We start from the raw sequence: 26,773 nt of genomic DNA, 5'->3' as shown, positions 1-26,773 counted from the left end.
AGCTAAACCTCCTTTTTAATGTGGGTTATTGTGGGACGTCTCCTGATAGGCCGCGTAAAACCGCAATCGGTGGACGATCAAGTCAACATCGGCTAATTGGCTCGTTGATGTGAATGTAAACCAGGTCGGTTGCGCGGTTTCCTGAGCTCTGTAGCCGACCAATGTAGCTTCACTGGAACGAGCAATTGTATTAAGGATCGTTCATCCCCATAGTGCAGGATTATCTTTCCTAGACAGGAAGACCAAGTGCTGATCGCCACGCTGATTGTTGGCCAGCACTTGGCGCACTCTGATCATCTGCCCGTGTAATGCCAGGCTTAGGACCCTTTACATAAGATGATAGTCGAACGTAGAAGCGCCTGCCAGTCGTCCCAGCGATGATCACGCAGAAGGCATCGTCGCTCAGTGAATGGAGGCGGAGGGGTCGTCGATCGTTCTGGTTCACCCTCCTCCATTCTCAGTAAACAGGCCATCGTTCATAGATGATACTGCCTGTTCACACGGCTGATGGTCGCTCAGTGAATGGAGGCAGAGGGGTCGGCGATCGTTCTGGTTCACCCTCCTCCATTCTCAGTAAACAGGCCGGCGTTCATAGATGATACTGCCTGTTCACACGGCTGATGGTCGCTCAGTGAATGGAGGCAGAGGGGTCGGCGATCGTTCTGGTTCACCCTCCTCCATTCTCAGTAAACAGGCCATCGTTCATAGATGATGCTGCCTGTTCACACGGCTGATGGTCGCTCAGTGAATGGAGGCAGAGGGGTCGGCGATCGTTCTGGTTCACCCTCCTCCATTCTCAGTAAACAGGCCGGCGTTCATAGATGATACTGCCTGTTCACACGGCTGATGGTCGCTCAGTGAATGGAGGCAGAGGGGTCGGCGATCGTTCTGGTTCACCCTCCTCCATTCTCAGTAAACAGGCCATCGTTCATAGATGATGCTGCCTGTTCACGCGGCTGATGGTCGCTCAGTTTTTATGCCTACAGAAGCTGAGCAATGAACAATGTCAAACGAATTATCGTACGTCTTTCATTCGCTGCACGGAGCGGTCCTCTTCAGATGACCGGGATCCGGCGTGAATCTGAATGATGGTTGTTCACCGGACATCTGATGACCGCCCCCCCCCCCCCTTTTCTGCTTCCTACTTGAGGATCCTCGATGACAATGACATTCGGTTCTCTTCTTTGCAGCTTCTGTCTTTGAACCTGAGTTATAACGAGCTGTCCAGACTGACGGGCTTTGTGCACCTCTTCCACCTGACCCCTCGGCTGCAGAGTCTGAACCTCTCCTATAATAAGGTACGTTGCCTCCTCGCCCGGGGTTTATAGAGCATCGATTGGGGCGTTTTCTTGTACAGGGGTTGTAAACATCTGCTCTGTGCTCCACATGTGCTGCAGCTTAGACATAACTGTGGGTGGGTGCATTACTGTGTGCACAGGGTGGCGGTTTATGGCACTCGGTACAGAGTGAAAAGATTCTACAGGCTAAGGCCGGTCTCAATCAAGCGGATTTGAATTGCAGATTCCGCGATCGCCATCCGCATGTATGACACGGGCGAATACGCCGGCATTGACTTTCGCCAATTCGCTCACAATTCGGGTAGGAATTGCGGATTCCATGAGCGGAAGAAAAATCGCAGCATGCTCTGTTTTACCGTGGATTCCGCACGTATGGGCTCCATTGATCTCTTTGGATGCGGTCAATGCAGTGCATGCGCAATTAACATTACGTACGGACGCAGCTTCATACACAAGTTGCTAGGAGGCCAGATGCAAATGGAATAAAGAAAGCAGGAATTCGTGGGCAGACAATGCATGACGGAATCTGGGAAGCAACACGACATCCATACGGTCTGCAACCTCCGCTTGTTCCGGCTCTTCCTACCCAAGAAAGTTTTTTTTTTTTCCAGAGTGGTTTAGACTACTTCCTAAAAAAGTAGTATAAGCCAGCCGAGCCCAGAGAGCCGTATCCCATCCTGAAGGCTCTCAGAACATCTCGCCATGACAGCACAAGAGAATGTCGCCTGAGTGTTTCCAAGTGGTTGGGCTACTTTCTAATGCCAATCCCTGCTTCCATTTGTTCGTTCCGCGTGGATCATAAGCTGTCATTCCAAGTACATCAGTGTGCGGAAAACCGCATGCAAACGCAACCATACGCAATTTGCTTCTGTGATTATTCACAGGTCTTCTGTTGCGGATGTCTGCCTGCGGAATCTGACCCACTTGTGTGAGCCCGAACTAATGCGCCGCAGCGGCCTATGGACGAGAGCAAACCACCATATTTCAGGCACCGTTTTGTATTTGTAATATGGAAGTGCGTCCCGGGTCTCCGGACGTGAACGCAAAGCGTCATGCATTGGTATGGTGCTCATAGTTCAGGTCGGGGTGTGACGCACTTCTGTATTATGGACGCAAAACGGCTGCCAAAATCCGGTAGCGTGCTACTGGCCTAGTGTACAGACCATATATTGTAGACTAGCCGAGCGTGGTAGGGCTACACTATTTCTGTAACTCCCGTAGAAGTTAGCTGCGCTGTTTCCCCATCTCCTAAGTTATGGAAACCATGTAGCTCACTGCAAGGCTGTTTACATAACTCCCATTGACTTCTATAGGAGTTATGGAAACAGCGCAGTGAAGCCGCACAGCTTTTGTCGTAAATCCTGACCACGACCAGCCACCTCATACAACCAGGCCAGGGGCCACAACTTGAATAGTCATCGGTCCTAGAGACTGGTTTTGAATTCAGACGCTGCGGATTTGTGGGACTGATTCTGTGCCCGCAATTCAAAGCAAATCCGTACAATCCGTGTGGTCGGGGTTTGGAAAAATCAATATGTAGCATAACAATAAACATGCTGCAAATTTTCTAAATGTCACAAATTTGCTGCAGAGACCCGCAAGATGGCCGATTCTCTCGCTGTCGTGTTCCATTTTGGGCTGGTAAACTTGGGGGGGGGAGTTTAGGAAAAGGATGTGGCCGAACCATTTTTTGTGTCCTATTCCAGGCAGGAGGGGGCTCCTGCTGCAACCAGTTGTCTTAGGCCTCATGTCCACGGCCAACATTGAATTGTGAAATCCTCACGGATGATCCGCAGTTCAATATGCCCGCAGACAGTCATTCAGCGCCCGCAGGTAATTAAATACCTGCAAATGTTTTGGGTTTTTTTTCCCCCCGACTTGCAGGAAAACGCCCGCAGCATGCTCCATTTTCTGCGGTTTCCCTCACAGACGGCATCCATTGAAGTCAATGGAAGCTGTCCGTGCCGTGGATCGGCGGGAAAGCAGGAAATTTAAAAAAAGAGATAAAGCGCAGCACACTGGCCGGCGTGCCGAGCGCATCCGCCATGCAGAAGAAAGAAGATCCGCTGCGGCATTCTGCACTGGGAAACCGTACGTGCCTGTGGACATTAGGCCTTGCCTCCATATGCCGGACCATGAGGATGAAGTGGGGAACATGTCTGATCTCTTAGGATGCATAGAGGAGAAATAAAATGAAATGGGAACAAAGATAGGAAACTCTTTAATATATGTTCTTAGGGGAAGTGACCTCTTCCTCACCTGTCAGTGACTTTTTGTTCCACTTTCCCCTGCAGGAAACCACCTCTGTCACCAAAAACTGCAGTAGATAGAAGACAAGCAGGAGGGGGGGTGCAGCTGCAGTATCACTCTCCTGTTGTGCTGTGACTGCATGCTGTGAGAGGGGGGAGCGAGCAGCAAGTGGAAGACACATGATTGCTTAGCGGACACAGTTTAGCTCTGATATAACATCAGGTAGAGCCCACCCACTCACCAAGCATGGAGGATGAGGGATTGGGCTTATTTTATCTAATTCGGACAGGCTTAGAGTGACGTGAAATGGTGCCTCAGAGACTGCAACTTTCTAAAGGCCCTTCAGACACAATGATTTTCGCTCTAAAATCGCTCAGTCACCTTTTGAGCGATAATCGTCGTATCTAACAGCACTGACATCGTGCAGATTTCGTTAAGCCGTCGCTGATCTTTCAGCATGCTGAAAGATCAGCGATCAGTTTTCAGGAATTCACAGCGGTATACAGCTGATACTGTTGTTTCAGCTGTATCCCGCTCCCTGAAGACAGGCAGGGTATGAAGAACAGAGCTGTGTTCTCCATACCTCGCTCGGAGCGCTCGGCTGTTTAACAGCCGGGCGCTCTGAGCGGGGAACAGCTGGATACAGAAGACAAGCGGGGACACCCTACTCGGAGCGCAAGGTGATCACTTAAAGGGGTTGTCCCGCGGCAGCAAGTGGGTCTATACACTTCTGTATGGCCATAGTATTGCACTTTGTAATGTACATTGTGCATTAATTATGAGCCATACAGAAGTTATAAGAAGTTTTTCACTTACCTGCTCCGTTGCTGGCGTCCTCGTTTCCATGGAGCCCGCCTAATTTTCGGCGTCTAATGGCCAAATTAGACGTGCTTGCGCAGTCCGAGTCTTCTTCTTTTCTCAATGGGGCCGCTTGTGCAGGATGCCGGCTCCGTGTAGCTCCGCCCCGTCACGTGCCGATTCCAGCCAATCAGGAGGCTGGAATCGGCAATGGACCGCACAGAAGACCTGCGGTCCACCGAGGGAGAAGATCCCGTCGGCCATCCTCAGCAGGTAAGTAAGAAGTCACCGGAGCGCGGGGATTCAGGTAAGCGCTGTGCGGTGTTCTTTTTTAACCCCTGCATCGGGGTTGTCTTGCGCCGAACGGGGGGGGGGGGGGGGGGTTGAAAAAAAAAAAACAACCCGTTTCGGCGCGGGACAACCCCTTTAACGTTTAGGCGATCACCCTGCGCTGTAAAAAGAACACAACGATTATCTCTCAAAAGGTTTTTTGAGCCATAATCGTTATGTCTAAACCAGCATTAATTTACATCCCGTCCCAGTTATTTGCCTGCGCAGCTTTCACATTCCCAGGGCCGCTCATGGCAGCGTTTCATTATAGGATGGAATGACGTATTTTTACTACATCGGTGCCGTAGTTGTAAATGATGTGTATATTTTGTATTTAGATCTGCAATATTAAAGAGTTGGATCTCATCCACGATCTGGATCTCAGGGAGCTGTGGTTGGAAGGAAATCCTCTGCACGGGGCTGTAGAGAGCAGTTCTGCCTATTTCAGGTACTCGGAGGGGGGGGGGGCTGTGTATGACTTTACGGTTTTCTTTGTGAATTAGTCCTGTTGAGTTTTATTCGTCGGTTGTAACATTGGAGGACACCACTAAGACTTCGGGTATAGCTCCTGCGACTAGAAGGTGGACACTAAACAAAAGAAGAGGTAAGGGTGGTTTCACACCTACATTGGGGATGTCACCTTCCTGCACCTTTTAGAGAGCAGGAAATGGGAATCCCCCAGCCAAATAGATCCGTCTCTGGACTGAATTGAACATTGACTATAATAGAGTCTGCCTGCCTTTCGCCCAGCTGCCCGGCTTTTGGACGGAAGAAAAAGTGCCGCATGCAATGCCTTCTCTTCTGTTTTTTTCAGACAGATCTGGGACGATCTCCAGCCGGGGGTTCCAGCGCAGATGTGAACCTGTCTTTAATTCTTCCCACCAGCTATTGCCCCTCCTGCAGCCACAAAGCTGAATCAGTTTTAGCTTAGTGTCCATAGGAGGCAGTACTTCCTGCTGCAGGTCTTCAAGATCCTGGAACTCCTTGGACTTTTAAGGGTTCACACGATGATCGAATCCACCTTCTAACCTACTTAGGAGGGACATTAAAGGGGTTGTCCCGCGGCAGCAAGTGGGTCTATACACTTCTGTATGGCCATATTAATGCACTTTGTAATGTACATTGTGCATTAATTATGAGCCATACAGAAGTTATCAAAAGTTTTTTACTTACCTGCTCCGTTGCTAGCGTCCTCGTCTCCATGGTGCCGACAAATTTTCGGCCTCTAATGGCCAAATTAGCCGCGCTTGCGCAGTCCGGGTCTTCTGCTGTCTTCAATGGGGCCGCTCGTGCAGAATGCCGGCTCTGTGTAGCTCCGCCCCGTCACGTGCCGATTCCAGCCAATCAGGAGGCTGGAATCGGCAATGGACCGCACAGAAGCCCTGCGGTCCACAGAGAGACAGGATCCCGGCGGCCATCTTCAGCAGGTGAGTATGAAGACGCCGGACCGCCGGGATTCGGGTAAGTACTACCCGGTGTGTTTTTTTAACCCCTGCATCGGGGTTGTCTCGCGCCGAACGGGGGGGTGGAGGGGGGTGGGGGTTAAAAAAAAAAAAAAAAACCTGTTTCGGCGCAGGACAACCCCTTTAAGGTTGCTCTTACTCCCTTGCTGATCCCCTACCTCTCGAAGGCAAGGTGGCACAGACAAGCGATTACATTTCTGTGATCTGCCAGCGAAGATTCTCTTGTTCAAATTCCCACTGCTCCCTTCCTGTACCAAAGGCAGGTGAGAAATGACGAGGGATCATGCTGGACATCGAGACTACAGCAAGTGGCTCTTCCCTTCCAGGGAAGGTAAGAAGGCATGGGCAACAACCGCTTCCTTCGTAGTTCCCTTCCTTATTTTTCCCTTGTGCCCCTTCCTCAACCTACATTTGTACTACCCCATGGTCAGATCCGGCCCTCTCCCGGTCCAAGCACGACCATTGGAACTGTCTGCTGCTGCCTCTTCAATAGGGAGTTTCCTCCCGTGGATGGGCAGCCTTATCTGGGCCGCGTTGTGTTCCTAGGAAGCTTAAACCGCTTGGTCCCTGCGACCTTTCCAATCTTTTCCAGGTGACTAACAATGTGACGGTGATTTGGGTTGTGCAGCATGTGTTTTTGCTTCCAGAGCCCATGCTCTTTTCTGCACTTCCCCTTCTGGCCTGCCCTCGTTGCATCAGTGGAAGTGAGGTGTTCCCTTCACATATGTGTGGGAAAGGTGTTCTCCGATGGTAGACAATCGTCAGCAACCGTGACCACGACTCTAGTCCTGGGGGTCAGAATCCTGTTACTAATGACCAGTCACGCCTCGGCTTTCCTGTGCTTTGCCAACATCCATATAAGACCTGCCCCATGGTGGCGAGAGGTTGCCTAGATCACCCATTGCTTTTCAGCCTGCCTCTCATTGTACGCACATGTTGCAGTTAGGCATTTCCCGTTCTGCTCATACAACTACAATGGCGGATTCTAGGGGAGAATCCAGTAAGCAGAATACGGCCATTGTGATTCATTTTGCATGCCCCCATTATCGCACCAAACTTTAATGTGCTAATGAGGAGGTTCTGTCACAGCTTGTCGGTCGCGACGGCATTGTGGCTTGGTGGCCACGATACAGGGACAGACCTGTCATCCTGCTACTATGCAGGACACGAATTAATGCACATTGTGCAGAGGTTGGTGCCTGCCATCTCCCAGTATACTGCATATTTGTATGCTACCTAAGTGTCATACCTTGAGAGAGGGTTGGGTTGTGGTTCTCTAGCTGCTGTACCTATCAGCAGGTGTGGAGGGCTTTATATTCCTACCCCTCCCTTTTCCCCTTGCCGCTTATTCAGTTCTCTAGAGGAGTAGTTGGTGTAGGTAGGAGCCTCTAGCCTGGGTGAAAAGATTCCTATTCACTGAGGCCCCCTGTCCACAAGCGTTGCGAAGTCCCACGACGAATCTCCGAAATGATTTTTCGCTCGTGGACACGGGGCTGGCGCTTTCCATAGCTTTACGGAAACTGCCTGCTTCGCGGACCAGCCAGTGACCCTGTCCAATGGACATCCACCACCATGCCCCTACAGGTCCTGAACCCAAATGGGCACGCTGCCTTTCAGTGGTGGTTTCAAGCCTTACTAAAGCCTCCAGGCCCATTGTGGAGATGCTGGGCAGGACAGTCGGCCAGAACCCAATTGAAGGATCTGATGCTGAGGAATTGTTGCTACCAGAATGTGCGCATGGCAGAACCAGGAATGACTACGGTCTACAAGGTCGCACAGTCATGTCCTATCGTCTCTTTCCTCTGCCCAGCCTCCGCCCACAGTGTCCCCTCCACTTTTCCTTCTAGGGACAGTCTCTGCTCCGAGTGTGAAAATTTTTGACTCTTCCGTAGAAGAGGAATAGTCCTCCAAAGTTTCTGCCATGTTGGACAATCTCATAGAGGCGGGTAAAGAGACTTTTCACATCTGCGGACTCGCTCTCCTTCCGACGCCCAAAGTGTCCGCATAAGACATTCCTCACTCATGCAGTTTGAGGATGTTGTGTCCAAGGAGTGGTCTGTCCCTCAGTGTTCTCACCCCTAAACATCTTGATGTATACATTCCCTGAGAAATTGGATACAAATTGGTGCTCCTCCCCATCGGTGGATCCTCCCGTATCTCGCCTTTCCAAGTGCACTACTCTGCCTCTAGCAGATGCGTCCTCTTTCTAGGACCATCATGATACACAACCAGAATCCTTCACCAAATCCTCTGCTAATGTGACAGGGTAAGTCCTCTGCCCTCTTTGCCTCTTCCTCGGTTAGCAAGACTTCTTCTCAATGGGTGAAACAACTGCGCCGAGACGTCTTATCCGGTGCTCCCAGGATGAGTTGTCTGAACTGGCTCTTCAGCTCTTAGGCACTTCCCGTTCCCCATAGCCTTTCCTTTCTCCAAGAAGGTGTGGATATGGGGTTGATCCTCAGCTCCTTAAAGGGTCAAGTTTCCGCATTGTAAATGCTCTTCCAAAGCTTGCGGTGCGTACCTTTCTTCTGGAAGTGCCACATTCTGCCCCTCTTGCCCGCATTCCATCAGCACCGTGGGACCTACACTTTGTACCTCCCTAGGAACCCATGAGTGAGATCTCCCTCCATCTGCTCACCTTCTTGGTAGCCATCACTTCCATCCACCGCATCTATGAGCTGTCCACGTTGGCATGTCGTTCTCCCTTCCTGGTGCTGTATCAGGATAAGGGGGTGCTTCGCCCGGTTCGATCTTTTCTTCCCATGGTGGTTACACCGTTCCACCTCAAATAGGACATCGTTCTGCCCTCCTTCTGTCCGGAGCCAGCACACCCTAGATCCACAGAGCGTGGACATACCTCTCTTGCACAGAAATCTCCCACCATCCGATTCACTATTTCTTATTACAGACAGTCTTGGATGTGGTCTGGTGGCCTCCAAGTCCACAGCCGCCCGCTGGATCAGGTCGGCAATCGTGGAGGCCTACTGCACCAAGAGCAGGAGCTCCCCCTTTAGTTCAAGGCCCATTCTTCATACTTGAACAGTGGTTGCATCCAGTCCGGTGTCCCATAACGCTACTGTTCTTCCGGTTTGCAAGGCTGCGACCTGATCTTCGCTTCATTCGTTCTTTACATTTAACAGGGTGCATACTTTTGCATATTCTGGTGCTGCCCTTGGTCACGGAATTGTGCTGGCGGCAGTACCCTGATCAAATCACAAGTGTGTTTGGCCCAACCCCAGCGACTGCCTTTGTATGTCCGGAGGTCTTAGCTGTGTTCCCCAATGGCTAAGCCGAGAAAACTTTTTTTTTGCTACTATAAATTCCTTTTCTCGAATGTTCATTGGGGAACACAGCACCCACCCAGTGTATTGGGGGAACCGTCCATTTCTCTGTTCTGGGCTTCCCTCTTTACTACTTTGGTTGTTTGTTATAAACTCATTGTAAAATAAATAATCCAGCACCAAGAAGTTGTGGAATGAAACTTTCTCTGTGATTGTAACGCTGATATAAGGGGTTACAATATCAGAGCAAAAGGAGAATTTATTGTGGAGAACTGACACCTTGTAGGGAGGCTCTAGTACCCTGTTGTACCGCCTCTAGCTTGGGTACAACATGTGATACGGACGGGCATGGAGGCTCTAGTACCCTGCTGTACCACCTCTAGCTTGGGTACAAGATGTGATACGGGAGGCATGGAGGCTCTAGTACCCTGTTGTACCACCTCTAGCTTGGGTACAAGATGTGATACGGGAGGCATGGAGGCTCTAGTACCCTGTTGTACCACCTCTAGCTTGGGTACAAGATGTGATACGGGGGGCATGGAGGCTCTAGTACCCTGTTGTACCGTCTGTAGCTTGGATACAAGATGTGATACCAGCGGGCATGGAGGCTCTAGTACCCTGTTGTACCGCCTCTGCTTTGGATACAAGATGTGATACTGGTTGGCATGGAGGCTCTAGTACCCTGTTGTACCGCCTCTGGTTTGGATACAAGATGTGATACTGGTTGGCATGGAGGCATACAGGTTCTCTATGGTATCCTGCGGTATATCGCTCCACATTTGCTGTAACTGAGCCTCTAGATCCTCCAAACTCATAGGCTGTCGCAGTTGGATCCTCAGACGGTCCCATAGATGTTCTATTGGTGATAAATCTTGTGACCGGGCGGCCATGGAAGTGTGACAATGTTGTGGGGGCTCCTGGGACCCCCTCGTGTGTGCGGCCGTGTATCATATCCTGCTGCCTCTTGGAAGCCGCCATGACAGGAACACATGTGGCTGCAGGATGTCCTGAACATATCGCTGAGCTGTCATTGTCCCCCGTACCACTACTAGGGGGGACCGACTGTTGTATGCGATGGCCCCCCAGACCATCACACCAGCAGGGGGCAGTGTGCCGCTCCACAACAAAGGCAGGGTTGAGGCGCTCACCCCGAGGTCTCCAGACACGAACACGGCCGTCGTCAGTTCCCAAACTAAACCTGGATTTCTCGCTGAAGACAACCCAGTTCCCCTCCATAGCATCCAGTTTCATCATTCATGACATCACTGCAAACAGAGGCGACGGTGGGGGTCAGAGGTCGTAGATGTAATGGGGGCCATGAGACCAATTGTCCTTCAGCCGAGCACCCGGAAATGGTTCCAACAGACCACAGGGGTGGAGTGATGGCGCCCGCTGTCTCTGGATGGTGGACAGCGAAATAGTTGGACCTGCTGGTGCTTGTCGGATGATCAGACGCTCTTCTCTACTGGTGGTCTGTAGGGGGCGTCCTTAGCCCGGTCACCTTGTGTGTCCCCATCCACTGGTCCCAACACCCCCTAACAGTCTGGTCAGAACGGCCCGGTGGGGGACAATTCATCGATACGACCATCCAGCCTCTCACACCCCAATAATGCGCCCCTCTCAGACTCTGGTAATGGGGTGAAAGCTCTTCTCTGCGTCGTAGAGACGTCTAGTGGCCAACAAGCTCTACAAGCGAAAGAAGAGGTTACTACACACAAGGAGCCTCCGAGAGCCTCTTATAGGCCAAGGGGGGAAGCACTTTTAGGGCCTCCGGTGACAAGACCGTCCATCTAATCACCACAACTCCCATCATCTACAGATCTGTCTGAGATGGAACCGCAGGACGGGTTTACAGCAAAATGACAACTTCTTCTAGAGGGCTGGATAGTTTTTGGCAGTGTATTTTGGGTCACCTGATCAGTTAGCCCCGCCTATTACTTTCCTACTGCTTGTGTACTAACCTGTTTAGCTTAGTGGCTACAAGAGGGGTACAGCTGGTAGGAGGAGCTCTTATTTTGCTTAGTGTCCGCCCCCTAGTGGCAGCAGATATACCCGACGTCTTAGTTGTGTTTCCCAATGAAAATCCAAGAAAATAATTTTGTTAACAAAAAAAACCTTTTTTTCTTCTTCACAGATTGGTGACCCATCATTTTCCCGCCATTGAAAAACTGGTCAGTATAAAAAGAAGTTAGTTGTCTATAGACCTAGGAAGACTGCTGGGCTGGCGAGATGGTATTCCCTGTTCATATGCTGTATTAAAGCATATGAGCACCATAGAGGGGGGTCCACGGCTCGGACCCCTCTCCTGGTGACTGTGTGGCTATTGGTGTGAATGACCTTCCTGTAATCCTCCTCTTCCCCGGCATCGAATGTCTCATCGGTCGCGTCTTCCCTCATAAGGTCATCTGTTTGCCAGGAGTGCTAACAGCGAGACCCGGGCGATCAGGTATTCACCTTGGACCCCACATTCTGAGAAGGGCTGTGCTCAACCCCTTTAACCCCTTCCTGCTGCAATTTTTTTTTGGGTAGGAAAGAAAAAACTAAAAAGCCTTAAAGAACTGCCTTTCGCTCACCATCTGTTGACCCCCATAACTTTTTTGGTTTTCCCTTGATGACGCTTTGTGAGAGCTTGTTTTTACAGGGTGACCCTTAATTTTCATCTACAGCATTTTGGGGTAAATATGACTTTTGATCACCTTTTTACTCATTTTTTTGGTTCCCAATTCTGGTGTATTTATTTTTTTTTCCTGCCGGCGTTCACCATACGGGATTAATATTGTGATATTTTAATCTATTGGACTTTTACAGATCCAGCTATGTCAATGTTTATTCTTGATGCCGAGGAAGGTTTTTATAACTCCTAATATTTATTTTATATTTTTTTCTAATTTGAAACGAAGATTTTTTTTTTTTTTTACTTTTGTTAAGTCACTTTGGGGAACTTAACAAATTCCCCGGGTATAGCTCCTGCCACGAGGAGGCGGATACTAAGCTAAAGCCACTAAATCCGTCAGAATGCCCCCACTACCCTACTAAGGAGGGACACCAGAGGGATACTAACTTCCCTGCTGCTTCCCGAAGGCAAGGTGGCACCGTAAAGCACTAACTCTTCTATGACCGCCAGCAGAGATCCTCTTGCTGGGACCCCTGGTCTTCCCCACCATAGGTAGACGAGATGTAGCGGAGGATCAGGCTTGAATAGATTCTTTGGCATGTGGCCCTTACCCTCCAGGGAATGTAAGTATGGGGCCCCACCTGTTCTCATCCCTTCTCATCTCTGTTCAACGGGATTCCAAGCGGACCCAGGGGTAGGTGGCTCGTGTGTGCGGTTTCTCTTCTGGGATGAGGAGGCATTTCTCTCAGGGTGTTTTTCCTTGGGCTGCACCCCGCTATGGGGACCGGGACCTTCGATCGCTTCCATTCACCGTGACAATGTTTTGGATTTCGGTGGCGCAGTTTCAGTTTCTACTTCTGGTGCCCGCGCTACTCTGATTGCCTCTCCTCCTGGCCTGCCCACGCTCTATTGGTCTTTTCCCCTTCTGGCTTATCTGCGCTTTTTTGGATGCCTCTGCGTCCGGTCTGTGTGCATCTATTTGGTCGAATGCTCCTTTGGTCTCCATGCCACTTCTGGCGTCTCCTCTTACGGCCTGCCCTTGCTCGCGAGGAAGAGGAGTTTTCCTTCGCTTTTGCGCAGGGACTGTTCTCGCTTCTGATAGACGCTCGCGTTCCGCCTGTCTACAACTGTTTGCAACACATTTCCGGGGCTGTAATTTCCTCTGCGAGCAAGCGATCCTACCTCCAATTTTTCGTGCGCCTCATGCTGAGCACCATTTTCTGTAGCTCCTCTGCTCCACGTGTTGGGGGAGGACCTCCCGGACACAGGTAAGCCCTGCCCTACGCTGCTCTTCGCCACCCTGTTCTACTGTAGCTCTTTACCCCTACATTGTACATACATGCAGCTAGGCAAATTTGCCCCTGCACATACAGCTGTAATATCTGATTCTAGGTTGGCACCCAGTCATCGGAGCATGCCCATTGGGCCATATTTCATGCTCCCACTGTTTTACTAGGTTTATATGCGGGCAACTGGAGCCCCTTTGCACGAACTGCCTGCCTCCTATACCAGCCAGTGAACTCATCCCAGGGGCATCCACCGCACCCTCACAGGTACCTGATGTAGAATGGGTGCGCTTCCTCTTGGTGGCGGTTGCAGACCTCACAGTTGTTCCTAACAGAACGCATAGCAGGACCTCTAAATGGCAATGGTCTTTAAGGTCGCACACTTCTTCCTGCGCCTCACCTCCACCTGTAGCATTCCACTCGATGCCCACTAGGGACTGCTCTCGTTCATGAGGAACAGTCTTCCAAAGTCTCCGCTATGGTAGACAATGTCATACGGGCGTCAAGAAAGATGCTCCATGTGGAAGACCGGGATTCCTCTACCGCCTAAGGCTCCTTCTCCTACCAACGTCCTCGATGTTTGCATAAGACACTCCCCACTCATGCGGAATTTGAGCAGGTCATCCCCAAAGAAGGATTTACCCTCAGATGAACGTTTCCTAAAGCCTGAGTGCTTGAACATTATGTATTCGTTCCCTGGGGAATCTCTTAAAAGGTGTCCTCATCACCATCAGTGCATGCTCCAGTGTCCCGCCTGTCCAAACGCACTACTCTGCCCTTGGCAGATGCGTCATGGACCAGCGTGATAGACGGACAGAATCCTTTGCTAAGTAGTCTTTTGAGGCGACCGGGTCGGCCATTTGTCCGCTCTTCCCCTTATCATTCGTCAGTAGCCCCACACCCGAATGGGCAACACAACCACGCTGATGAGTCCTCTCCGGTGCCATCCAGGAGCAGTTGGCTCAATTGGCTCTTCAGTTCTGCTATGCTGGCAGATTCATCTGCGAGGCCTCCCTGGATTCCGCCAGGCTACCAGCCCGCGCCTACGTACCTGTCAATCCGCCACACTTTGTGGCTAAAGTTTTGGTCCACTGACCTCACTTTAAGTCTTACAGGGCTTCCCTTTACAGGAGCTCGCCTCCTCAGTATCCGTCTAGACAAACTAATTTCGAGGCAACAGGCGGAAAAAGTTCTCATCTTCTGCGATACAGATCCCCCCGTCAGTTCGCTGCCAAGAAGAAAAAGCCTGCCCATTGTTCCTTTGTTGGTCCAGCCCACGGCCTTCAGGATCACGCCAGTTCCCTCAGGACCTCAAAAAGCGCAAATCCTTCAAATTGCACCCTTTCTGGTGCCCTAGTCCTTAAGCAATCAAAGCATGAAGGGCAGTCCTGCCACCTGCAACTCCCATTGACTTTAATGAGTGAAGCCAGCCTGGCCACCCCCGCCCCCTACGACGCCCGTCCTACCCGCTGCACCGACAATGCATATATTTGCTGTCAGTCTGCGAACAGAAACTTCTTTACATTTCAAGGCTAAAAATCTGTCCACACATTTCTCACAGCTGAGGAGTTGCTACAATGTATCCAGTTCACACAATCCTCGGTGACTCCAGACCGATACTCGTTCCCTGCACTGATACTTTGTGCTGCTGATGTTTGGTTACTATCGTACCACAATTGAGTTGTGAGGGGTATTACGTTTATACGTATATATATTTTGTAAATATTTTCTGGGGAGTGAAGGGGTTAAACAGCAGTCTCCTGCTGTGGAAATTGCTGGCACAGCACCCTGAACCATCCAATATGGTATGTTACATCCATGTGTCGTTAGATCACTGCAATTGTACATATTGGTAGGTCCGCTTGCAGGAAGGGGTTAAAGTGGTTTGCCCTGTCCGTCTGATCGCAGGGGGTCTGACCGCTGGAATCCCTGGCAGTCCCGTGTGAATGCAGCGACTGTGTACATGTGACCACCTCTCCATTCACATGTGTTGGATGGGGGGGTTGCCCAGAGTATTCACCCCCCCCCCCCCTCCTCGCTAACGTCTGACCGGTTACATCACGTATCGCAGTTCTTCTACTCTGTTGTAGGATGGGCTGTTTTTTTCCGAGAATTTGTTCTTCGAGCCTGAAAGACCTAAACCTCTCCCACCAACAAAGGTAATTCTATTCTTCATTTCCTTCTGTAATGTTGGGGATCAGACTGCTGGGACCTCCAGCAATGCAAGAACGGGGCACCCCTAAATGCCCCACGTGAACAGAGCTGTTCTATGGGATGGAGATGGATTGCTGGGCGCATCAATCTCTACCCGGCCCGTAGAAGCGAATGGAGCGGTGCTTTCATCACAATTTAAAGTATCATGCAGTCTTGTACTCCAGTCACATCAAGAGCTGCATTCAGAATTATGCCGGCTGCCATTTAGAATCCGTCAGCTCTGTCTTTACAGGCTCTGTTCACATGTTTTTGGGTTTCCGTGCTCCCGTGCCATCATGGGAACAGGAAAACTGACAGAACCCACCAGCGGCCGCCGGTCCCCACTGACTACAATGAGGTCCATCACACTCCTGGCATATTCCTGAACTAACTAACTAGTACAGCATACTGCGTCGTTTTGACCGAAAGTTTGTGCCAGATGTGTTGAGACCTGATTGTGAACACCCCTAGTACAGACACTGAACCAGCAGGGGGTATGAAAGCTGTCAGGAATCGGATGCTGCTCTGGATGTGATTAGAGAACACAAAGTAGTACCAAGTGAGTAACGCTGAGTGTTAGCTGCTATGATTCCAGCATTCTGATGCCTTTCTGTTCCTGTTTAAACCCTATGAGACGTGTCTCCCCCCCCCCCCCCCCCCCTTCCATTCTAGATGTCGCTATGAATGATAGTAACACGATGTGTTTTGTATCCTAGGGCAGCTTTTTCGTTAACAGTGGGATCAAAACATTCTTAACCAAGTTTCTGCACCAGTAAGTGAAATGTTTCCTGCGACTATTGGAGGCCTTGTGTGAGGCTGAATGCTGCAGTACTAGATGCCTTCAGTAGGTGGCGCCTCCAGAACAGTTCCCGGCCCCGTAGTCGCTACTATTGCGCGTCTCCAGGTTTTTGGGGGTTTCTTTGGTTAAACATTGCGCTTTAGGTTTAGTTGCCCTTTGAGGATGCTGCCCAGCCTTGTACTTAAAGGGAACCTGTCAGGTCCTACAATCCCCATAAGCTATCACTGTGTGCGCTGCTGTCCTGTGTGTGCGTGCGTTGTTCTCTTGCATGCTTGTTTGTGCGTGCGTACTGTTGTCTTATGTGTTTTTTTATGTGGGGGGCACACTGTTCTCGAGTCGTCTTTTGTACACATGCATTATTCCATTATGTTCTCATGTGTGCCCCCCGCCCCCCCTTCCGTTAACCACTTATATAACATGGTCATCATTGACCGTGGCATCTAAAGTTTTAAAGACCGGGATCAGAGTTGCATCCAATCCCAGCCGTTCCTGGAGGGGGGCTGCAAGTAATGGTGTGGGCGCAGCTCCTGGGCCTGCACCATCGCTGTGCTGTACTACTACTACGTCACTTCCACCACAATGTGACGGATATTGGTGCGCTCTGATCGCTTGTATCTATATCAAGTCTCTACGTGTTTCCCTGTCCTTATGCTGCAGCTTACTGACATTACTGCTGTTATTTCTCCTTCCAGGTACTTCATGCTGTACGATTCTGAGGACCGCCAGGCCCTGCTGCCTTTGTATCACGAGAACTCCTGCTGCTCTTTTAGTTTACCCAGCGTCTTCTATCCGAGAGTCCGGTGGGTATCCTGGGCAGCATCTACATTGTGACGCCGCCGCCGCTCGCATCGGTCCTGTTAGCTAAATGGCTCTTTCTGTTTAATGCAAATGACAATTATTATAACCCTAAATCCTGCAATTTTCTCAATTACATTGTATTACGCTTTTTTAAGATCTCTGCTTGCTGTTAGTGAATGGGAGCATTTTACTATGGGAAAAAAAAGCCTCCTGATGAACTGCTCGGGTGTTTTGTTACAGTGTATCAGTGTCAGGAAAGGTTTTCATCATCTGGACATAAATCGGTATGTTCACATTCACTGACGGCAAACGGAGCTCTTGAAAAATAAAAACCGCAAAAATCAAAGTCTCTTAGAAAAGCGCAGAGTATGTTATACAACTATTCAAAAGGTTTTCTGGGAACTGATGCTCATGGCGCTGTGTGACTCGTGGGTGTCCCGATCCCCGGGGTGAAGGGGCTGCAGCGCCTCTTGTAGCAGATAGGTGTGTTCACGAGGCTTTACCTGGTACAGTAGTTCAGCGAATGCGGCCAGGTTCAGTATGAGCTGCGGTGCCGGGTACAGCCACGGTTTTGGGCGCGCCATGGCCAGGTTCCCCTGCTGTGGTTTTGCGGTCTGTGTCTGGTTCCAGCTGGATCAGCCTTATAACGGAGCTCTTTCCATCCATCTTTAGCTTCAATCAGATTACAGAGTACTGGAAGGAAAACCGGAACCTCCTCCGCCTAAAAAGACCAGGTACGGATCTGTACATAGGACGAACGCATCATCTGTTTGCTGTTAAGTGGCCCTTGCATAGTGTTAGCTGCTGCGGCTAGTGGATGACCCCCAGGAGCTTCCAACTCCTGTCACTACGGGATCAAGCCGGTGACCTATCTTGTATATTCTGTTTATGTAACTCTTTGGCGCAATCCGATATTAATTCCCATCAAGTATGTGAGAGCCAGTATGAGGCGGGCTTGGAAACGGAGTCCGCTCCATACGTAGAATACAGCTGGCACCTGACTACAGCATCTAAATGGTTAAAGGCCCGGATCAGCGTTATCTCTGATATTGCACTTTTAGCTATTTGGATGCTGCGGACAAGTTGTTATGTAAATGGCTGGACAGAAGGAGGAGGTTCCCTCTGTCCCGCTATCAGCGCCTCCCTTCACCATGAGATTATGAGGTGCAATTCGGTTACCATTGTAGCCTGGGGCCTTGTGATGGCCCCTAGGCCCACCGTGGATTTCGACCTGAAGGCTGTACAGTTTCCGATGTCGGAAGAGGTCCAGCAGGGTATTCTTACTGTATATTACTGGCCGTTCTGTTGTCAGGGGCCTCTCCAGTATGTCCAATACCGCAGTACTGGCTCTATCCAGCAGGTGGCGCCATTGTATAATGACAGAAAGAGAAACACACCTAGGAAACCCTGAATCCAAAATTGGATTGTTAAGGCGTTGTCCAGAGCTTTAGGCATTTTTTTCTATTAACTGCCTATCCTCAGAATAGGCCATCATCACTTGATTGGTAGGGTCCTACACTTTGGAAGCCCGACTATCAGCTGATTCCCAGCATTGCTGTCAGTATGAACAGAGTAGGAAGCCGTTAGCTGTCCACAATACAGCAGGCCGGGTTGGTGTTGCATTGAATTCAATGGGAGCTGCAGCAGCAATACCAACCTGGGCCACTACACTACAGACGGAGCCCAGGTTGGTATTGCTGGCTCCCATTGAATTCAATGTAACACCAACCCAGCACTGTCTGTACTGATAGTGGTGTCAGGAATTAGTTGATTGGCATGTATCCCAATGAGTGTCCCCCGCTGATCAACTACTGATCACCTATACTCAGGAGAGATCATCCATAGAAGAAAATGCCCAAAGTCCTGGACAACCCATTTAGGCCCAGCCTGCGGCTGCTGTTCCATAGGCAATATATTATAATACTGAAGTACTGCAATACGTATCTAGTACAAGCCATCAAACAATCGCACGGCCAAGTCCACTTTAATGAGTCCAAAAGGGACCCAAAAAAATAAGTTTTAATATAGTTTAAAGGGGTTGTCCCGCGCCGAAACGGGTTTTTTTTTTTTTTTAACCCCCCCCCCCCCCCCCCCCCCCCCGTTCGGCGCGAGACAACCCCGATGCAGGGGTTAAAAAAACAACCCGCACAGCGCTTACCTGAATCCCGGCGGTCCGGCGTCTTCATACTCACCTGCTGAAGATGGCCGCCGGGATCCTCTGTCTCCATGGACCGCAGGGCTTCTGTGCGGTCCATTGCCGATTCCAGCCTCCTGATTGGCTGGAATCGGCACGTGACGGGGCGGAGCTACACGGAGCTACACGGAGCCCCATTCAGAAAAGAAGAAGACCCGGACTGCGCAAGCGCGGCTAATTTGGCCATCGGAGGGCGAAAATTAGTCGGCACCATGGAGACGAGGACGCCAGCAACGGAGCAGGTAAGTATAAAACTTTTTATAACTTCTGTATGGCTCATAATTAATGCACAATGTACATTACAAAGTGCATTATTATGGCCATGCAGAAGTGTATAGACCCACTTGCTGCCGCGGGACAACCCTTTTAAGTGTTTTTTGAAATATTAAGTTAAATGCCTTTTCCCAATATTTGCAGAAAATATCAAAGAAATTAAAAATAAATAAATTGAATTGGTATTGCAGCGTCCGTCAGATATATAATAATACATATAATAACGCACTATTCATTCTGCACAGGGAAATCCATCAGAAAATACCCAATGCTAGAATTACACCGTAAACCACATAAAAACAAGACCCTTATGGGGGCGCAATTGGTATTTTTTCCCATTTCGCCGCACTTTCACATTTTTAAATGTTCGTCAATACATTATTTGGCGCATTAAATGGTAACTTTACAGCGATCCTCTGGTTTCCTGTCCCGGGAGGGGGTGGGCGCCATGTCACCTGCACTTGTTCTTCTCTGCCGTTCCTTCTGATCCGCCAGTTCCAGGTCTTGTTTTCGGCTGTCCAAGATGACCGATGCAATCTTGAGACTACCTAATCCGAACAGTATGTTGGTAATGTCAGACTACTAATGCGCTATACCTGCTCTCTGATTGGCCAGAACTGCTCATGTGATCTTTTCCGACCAATCGGAGGGCAGGGCACAGTTTGCATTAGGTAGATAAAAAAAATTGATGCAGACTATTTGGACAGAGAAAAATGAGGACTGGAACAGGTGGAAGGGGGGAGGGGGGACGTTCGAGAACGACGACTGCAGGTCTCCCCCCTCTTCCTGTCATGGGGACAGAATTTATTTCTGAAACCGGAGGGTCACTTTGAGAAATACAACTTGTCACGCAAACCCCCCCCCCCCCCCCCATACAGCCAGGTCAATGGAAAAATAAAAGACTATGATTCTTAGAAGACAGAGACGGAAAAAACAAAAATAAAAACCAAACCAATCTCGATCTTGAGGGGGCAGAACGCTTGGAGTCCATTACTGGGAAGGTTTAGATGGAGCAATACCTCTGCAGCGCCACCTATTGGATGGGAGCATTTCTGCAAATCTATGTCCGACCCTTTTATACAGGTTTTTATAACAATAATTGGGATTTACAAACCAAGCCAGAGCCCATGCACAGAGAGCTGTTTTGGGGCGTTTGCCCCTCATCAGTGTGCAGTAGGATCCTGGCTTGGCTAGTGAGAGGCCTATGACATGGGTCGGGAGGGGTAGCATCCCTCCTTAAGGAGACACCTAGAAGGTGAATGAGCAGACTTACAAGGCCATGCATGCTCCTCTGGGGAATATATGCAAATAAGGAAGATGGAACCATACCTCTGCAGCGCCACCTATTGGATAGCAGCATTCTTGCAAATCAATGTCAGACCCTTTTATACAGGTTTTTGAAACAATGATTGGAAAGGATTGCTCTCATGTAGTTGTGTTACCTTCTAGACGTGAGACATCAGCTGATAAAATACAACAGGCTGCAAGTGGTCGGCTTTCTTTGCAACCTCCCGAAAACGGAGCATGACCTGCCGTCCATGACCCTGGATGTCAGCTGCCAGACTGTAAGTTTCATGACGGTGCACAACCCTCACCTCTGCTGCGGGAGCTTAATGTGTCTGCTGACCGAACTGCAAAGTCATTTACTAAGAGAAACCAGAATCCTAGTGAGCTGTGATGTTAGAGGGCCTTGTGGTCTGAGGGGAGGACGGTCCGGCATCTGTTATCAGCCTTAAAGGGAACCCGTCATCGCGTTGGAGCCCCGTAAAGTAGTTTATGGGGCTCCAACGTAAGGGAACGGGCAGTTGTGTTTTATAGTTGCCGGCTCCTCTATTCCAGCACTGAAGTTGGCAGTGCACCCAGCGTGACTCCTTTCAGCCGGCTCCTCCATTCCTCTCTTATGGCAGAGCACATGCACAGTGCCAGCTGCACGCTGTGTGCGCAGGGACGCAGCGCCGGAGCAGCGGACCCAGTGAGCATCAAACACAGCGTCCCTGGGCTTCCCATTCCACATAGTTTATGTTCCCTTTAAAGGAGTATTTTTTTTTCAAGCTTTCACCCATCCTCTACTTGGTGGAGAACTGCTAGATGGGTGGAGGTCCGACTGCTGGGACCTCCATTGGTTGTGATAACAGGGGTCCGAAAAATTCCTGAATGAATTTGGCAGAGGTCACAAATTCGTACAGAACTTAATTTTCTTTTGATTGGGACTGCCGGAGATATTCGAATGCTGGAACTCTTATCTTTGACAGTCCCATTTAAATGAATGGAGAGGCAGTGTTCATGCACAACCACTGCTCCATTCATTCAATCGGGACCTCCGTTCTGGCAGTCGGTGAGGGTCCTAGCTGATCCAACCACTCGGCCTGATCGACAATACGAGCGTCCCAGTGGTCGAACCCCAACCGATCTCTTAATTAATTACCTATCCAGTGAATAGGTGCAAGCTTAAAGAAAATAAAAAATTGAAACCTTACATGATTGGAATCCCCTTTTAAGGCCTTTTGACGCAGATTCTACATGGTCTGTGCCAAAATCTACGTCCAAAAGTGTCCCGTTGCGTTTAATCCATGTTGCAGAAAAAAAGGCGACCTCACTTCTTGACCGCTCCGGATATCTGCACACAGATTAGTCCCTTTAAACTGCGCTGAGATCCCATGCAGATGCATGTGGAGATCTGCGGCTCGGCCATGGTTTACTGCTGCCAATTTTGAGGCAGATTATGCGGATTTTTCCAACATGCAATCCACCGTATGAGAACATATCCATAGAGCCTTTACTCAGCCTGACGATGGAGCGCGAATATTCACCTGCCCATTAGTTTCCCTGATCGTCGGGCCGTGTGTAAGCCGGGAGACATGCAGCCGACCAACGACGGCCTTATGGGGATGAACGCTCCTATGACTGATCATTCGTCCCCATGCCGGTGATTATCCGTTGTGTGCGAACAAGCACCAGATGATATACTGTCAACCGCCGCTCGTTGCAACGGGGCTGATGATTGGTTTGTCTATAAAGACCCTTCAAACACTAAGGGGCGAATTTACTTTGCCGTTTTATATGTTGGTCTAAATAACATTTGCGCTGCTGATCTGTCGCTTTAAGAGGTGCCAGCCTTTTAATGCATTTGGCACATCTGCCAGACTGGCCGTGTGCCAAATATGAAATCTGTGCCCTCTACAAGCCGGTGTAGATTTCGGGCACAATTTACCCTAGCTTTTTGCATAAATTTACAGTAAATCTGATGAGCCGTGAGCAACCACACCCCCTAATGCTAAGCCCCACCCACGTTCCAAAAATTTGCATAGCCAATGTAAATTAGCAGAGAATCACACATTTTGGTGCACAGAATGGCATGCACCAAAATCTGCAACTTCATATGCTAGAAAGCTGGCATCTGCATATTATACACGTGCCCCTTTATTGCGGTGAACCAGGCTGCAGCTGTAGCCCATCTCAATACAAAGTGTGAAATCTGCCGCAAAGCCGGAATCCGCTGCGTGAGAGCATGGAATTAAAGGGGGCTTCCAGTAAACTGTGTATGGAGGGCCTGAGCAAAGCGTGATTGATTCTAGTGTCTCTAGGTTTTCCGACCGGTCTCCATATAATATACTGTTCTCCCCGCAGGCGTCGATGATGTGCTTCACCGTTGAAGGGAAATTCAGGGAAGGTGAGTTACTTCTTTACTTGCGCCAAATATTCATTATGACACGGGCTGCTGTTAGGGTGACACTAAGCATCCTTTTACACTAACAGATCTCTGCCTGATGATGGCCGCCAATCAAGGAGATTGGTCCTCGTTTACATGGCCTTCACACAGGCCGACAGAGAATGTATGGGGGACGAACTTTAGTTCATGCAATCGTTCATCCGCCATACAATCTCATCATTGTCTGTAGCACATCCGCTGGGAGGGGTGCTGCCGGCAAAGAGGATTTCATTTTTGGCTGTGCAGCAGATGCAATCAGCCGATGGATGAGAGTTTACTCGTTTGTCAGGTGGTCGGAGGCATCTTCACACAGCCTGATGATTGGACAAACGAACCTTCCTGCAAACATCCTGACCAATTTTATCCTCTTCGTGTAAAAAGCCTTTAGCTCTGCTAACTATCACTTACCCGACAGCCCTCTCACCCAACCATATACTTACACTGGGATTGGCCAAAGGGTTGTGGTGTGTGCCGAATGCAGAGAAGGGAGAAAGCCACTGCCAGATGCCTCTGGCAGCAGCTTACCTTCCTGATTACCTAAAGGATCGAGCTGAATATTCGGGAGGCCCTTATACACATTAGATGGACGGTTCCCCAGTTAAGGTTTCGCCAATATACGTATAATGTGTATGACCAACTTAACCCCTTAGTGACCATCAATATGCCCCTTTGCTGACCACACTCAATGGGCTTTAAACCTGCACATATATATATTTTTTTAGGGCGGTGGCTTGGCTGACTGCGGACAGCCAGGTTCCTGCTCTCACCACTAATGGTAGTGAAACCTCGGATCCTGACAGTTTAACCTCTTACATGCCACAATCAATAGCACTGGCAGCATGTAAGCAGATGAAAGGCAGGAGTGGACTCTGTCACCCATCGGCACCACACAGTGCAACTGCAAGGTACCAATGGGTTCCAATGGCAGCTAGATAAAGACCTCATGTTTGCCATGTAACTAGTAGGCCCCGCCTCCTGCAGAGTCCAATAGGCAACTCTCATGAGCTTAGTAGCATGCACTACATAAATAATGCAGTGTACTGGTGATCAATCATTACATCTTCAAGCCCCCTTTTAGGGATTAAAAAAATAGTGTTTAAAAAAAGTTCAATAAAGCTTAATTTAAAGAAAAAAATCCAGTTTTAAAATGTCACATTTTCCCCAGATGTTTGTCTACCTCCTGCTCACTCCCCCCGCTCACCCCCACGAGCACGCTCGGACGAGAAGGCAGTCGCTCGAGAAGAGTGATGCTCACTCAAGTAACTGACCTTACCGAGCGTGCTCGTTCATCTCTAGTTAACGGACTTTCTCCCGGCAGTGGACGCGAGCTGCAGCAAGAAGCCGTTCATTCCATTCAGAAGAACCTTCATCGTCGTCCCGGTCTCAGAGAACAGGTACGAAACATAAGCTCCAACTTTTCCTCGATTCTCCACTAGTTACAAATCGACAGCTGCAGCCGGTATGCGGTCCGTAGAAACAAGTCCGCTCTGTTGACTGATCATATGGCATGATTTTGTAAATGCTCACTACAATCCCGAACACATTGAATTGTGACGTTTTTTGGTCATTCTTGCTTCTGCCTTTCTTTTCTCCTCCTCGCCTTTTCAGCGCTCAGATATTAAACGATCAGATGGTGATACTCAACTCCTACGTGGGGCCGCATGAAACCTCTTCCTGTGTATCCAACGAGTCTTCGTCAGCGATCTGTCAGGCTCCTCCCACTACCGCCAATGACCTCGTCAGGCTGTTCTCGAAATACACAGGGATGAAGCTCGACTGGGCTGACAAGTGAGTGAGGAGGATTCTGTTACTCTATTTCCTGGAAGCCCCTTTAATCCTTGTATAATGAAAGATTCTTTGCTTTCTAATATGCTTTGTGTTTCAATAACTCACCTTTTCGAACACCTCTGCCTGCTTTCAGTGAATGGAAACATCCGTAGGTTCCCTCAAAAAAGAACGAGCACAACTATAAAAGTGATAAAATTCTGACTGTCTGCATCCACCACTAGGGGGAGCTCACCGCAGATGTTTTACTGTGAGCAATGGAAGGTGTATAAATATGTATGCAGGGAGCCCTTCCCCTTCAGTGGAGGCTGTAGACAGGCAGAAATGTATCATATAGTTGGGTAGCTATACGAAGGCTGGGGTTCTGTGTCCTTACTTGTCCTGGGAATGTCTGCTTTATATATTGTAACATTAGATGATGTTGACGTAATCCTGCATTGAGGGTCCGGTGACAACACTGCCAATAGTGAAGCTGTAGTTTATACGGTATTGTCGCTGGTTTCTCTGTTCAGGTGTCTTCAGGACAACAACTGGAACCTGCAGCAAGCAAAGGAAGTCTTTATTCACCTAAAGGTAATTGGCTTCATTTTTCGACCTACTTGCTGATTGTCTCCACTGCACAGAAACTTGAAGATCCCCTTGTCCTATTAAAGAGGTTCCCTGGATATATAGTATATTGAATTGTCCATCTCCAAGGGGCAAGTTGAGGTTTCTGCAGAAATGGGGATGGAAGATACAAGTTGAGTTGTCCCTAGATAGTCGCATCTATTACAAAGGGGAGTCCTCAAGTCCCTCATAGAAACTTCCATGGAATTCCTTCATAGAACCCACTAGACCATATTGTAAAAGAAAAAACATTTAATCTCGCTGATGCGTTTCCAGCCCCGTTAGTCGTCGCCGCAATTTAGTCTCTGCTTCTTTGGTGAACTTGGTCAGTGAGCTGTTTTTTTTTTTTTTTTTTTGCTAGGAAAAAGACATTACAGTTTAGGACAAACAGAGCTAGTTCTACTTTAAATGACTGTCGCTCCTGTCCAGGGCTGCTAGGCTTGAAAATGACGTCAAAAGCATGTCAGTAGCCCTTATGGAATTGGAGTTACAGCTGTTTGAAGTAGAGTCGGCATACCAAATTTACAGCTGTGACTTTTTTTTTTTTAAGTGTGCGCGCAGAGGAGCAAGGGGGGAGGTGAGACCGCAGCAGAGAAGATCTGCGATTCTTCAGTATATCCCCCCCCCATCAGAGGAGGGAGTGACATGATTTTTTGTTAGTTACCACCCCTCTATCAGTCAGTATATTTTTTTCACTGATTGTCACATATTGGGTTTTTTTTCTCCAGAAAACGAGTGAAATAGTGAGGACTTGCCCATTGAATTACTCCTCTACACCATTTAACCCTGCAGATTCTGCAGTCATTGCTAACTGTACTATCTAAATGTTTTTACAGAAAAAAACTTTTTTTGCCCATAATCAAGGCTTTAAATATGGAAAAAATTTAAAGGACAAAAAACCCTCTCTACATATTTGGATCGCTGGGATAGTACCAATTATCACATCCTCAAGTCTTCTAGAGGGACTAAAAAATTGTGTTTAAAAGTTCAATAAAGTTTAATTTAAGGTTCCAAAAAGCCAGTTTAGAGGAAAAAATTTTTTAAATGGATAAAATACCAAAGAAAATGTAAAATATCAGCACATATTCAGTATCAC

The 26,773-nt window shown here is 49.1% G+C and overlaps 1 protein-coding gene across 1 annotated transcript in view; it reads left to right on the top strand.

The window, feature by feature from the left end:
* LOC136619696 (nuclear RNA export factor 1-like) overlaps positions 1 to 26,773 on the top strand; it is a 58,336-nt gene that overhangs the window by 24,210 nt on the left and 7,353 nt on the right. The window contains exons 9-20 of the mRNA XM_066594463.1: positions 1,191 to 1,298; positions 5,015 to 5,124; positions 11,555 to 11,591; positions 15,411 to 15,479; positions 16,230 to 16,285; positions 17,005 to 17,112; positions 17,783 to 17,844; positions 21,027 to 21,142; positions 23,205 to 23,247; positions 24,605 to 24,680; positions 24,895 to 25,074; positions 25,584 to 25,644. Coding sequence (XP_066450560.1) covers positions 1,191 to 1,298; positions 5,015 to 5,124; positions 11,555 to 11,591; positions 15,411 to 15,479; positions 16,230 to 16,285; positions 17,005 to 17,112; positions 17,783 to 17,844; positions 21,027 to 21,142; positions 23,205 to 23,247; positions 24,605 to 24,680; positions 24,895 to 25,074; positions 25,584 to 25,644 — 1,026 coding nt within the window. The remainder of the gene's footprint in view (positions 1 to 1,190; positions 1,299 to 5,014; positions 5,125 to 11,554; positions 11,592 to 15,410; positions 15,480 to 16,229; positions 16,286 to 17,004; positions 17,113 to 17,782; positions 17,845 to 21,026; positions 21,143 to 23,204; positions 23,248 to 24,604; positions 24,681 to 24,894; positions 25,075 to 25,583; positions 25,645 to 26,773) is intronic.

Source organism: Eleutherodactylus coqui, chromosome 3, assembly GCF_035609145.1.
Source record: "Eleutherodactylus coqui strain aEleCoq1 chromosome 3, aEleCoq1.hap1, whole genome shotgun sequence".
NCBI classification, from domain to species: Eukaryota; Metazoa; Chordata; class Amphibia; order Anura; family Eleutherodactylidae; genus Eleutherodactylus; species Eleutherodactylus coqui.
Note: the sequence above shows the minus strand (reverse complement) of the source record. Positions and strands in the feature narration are given on the sequence as shown.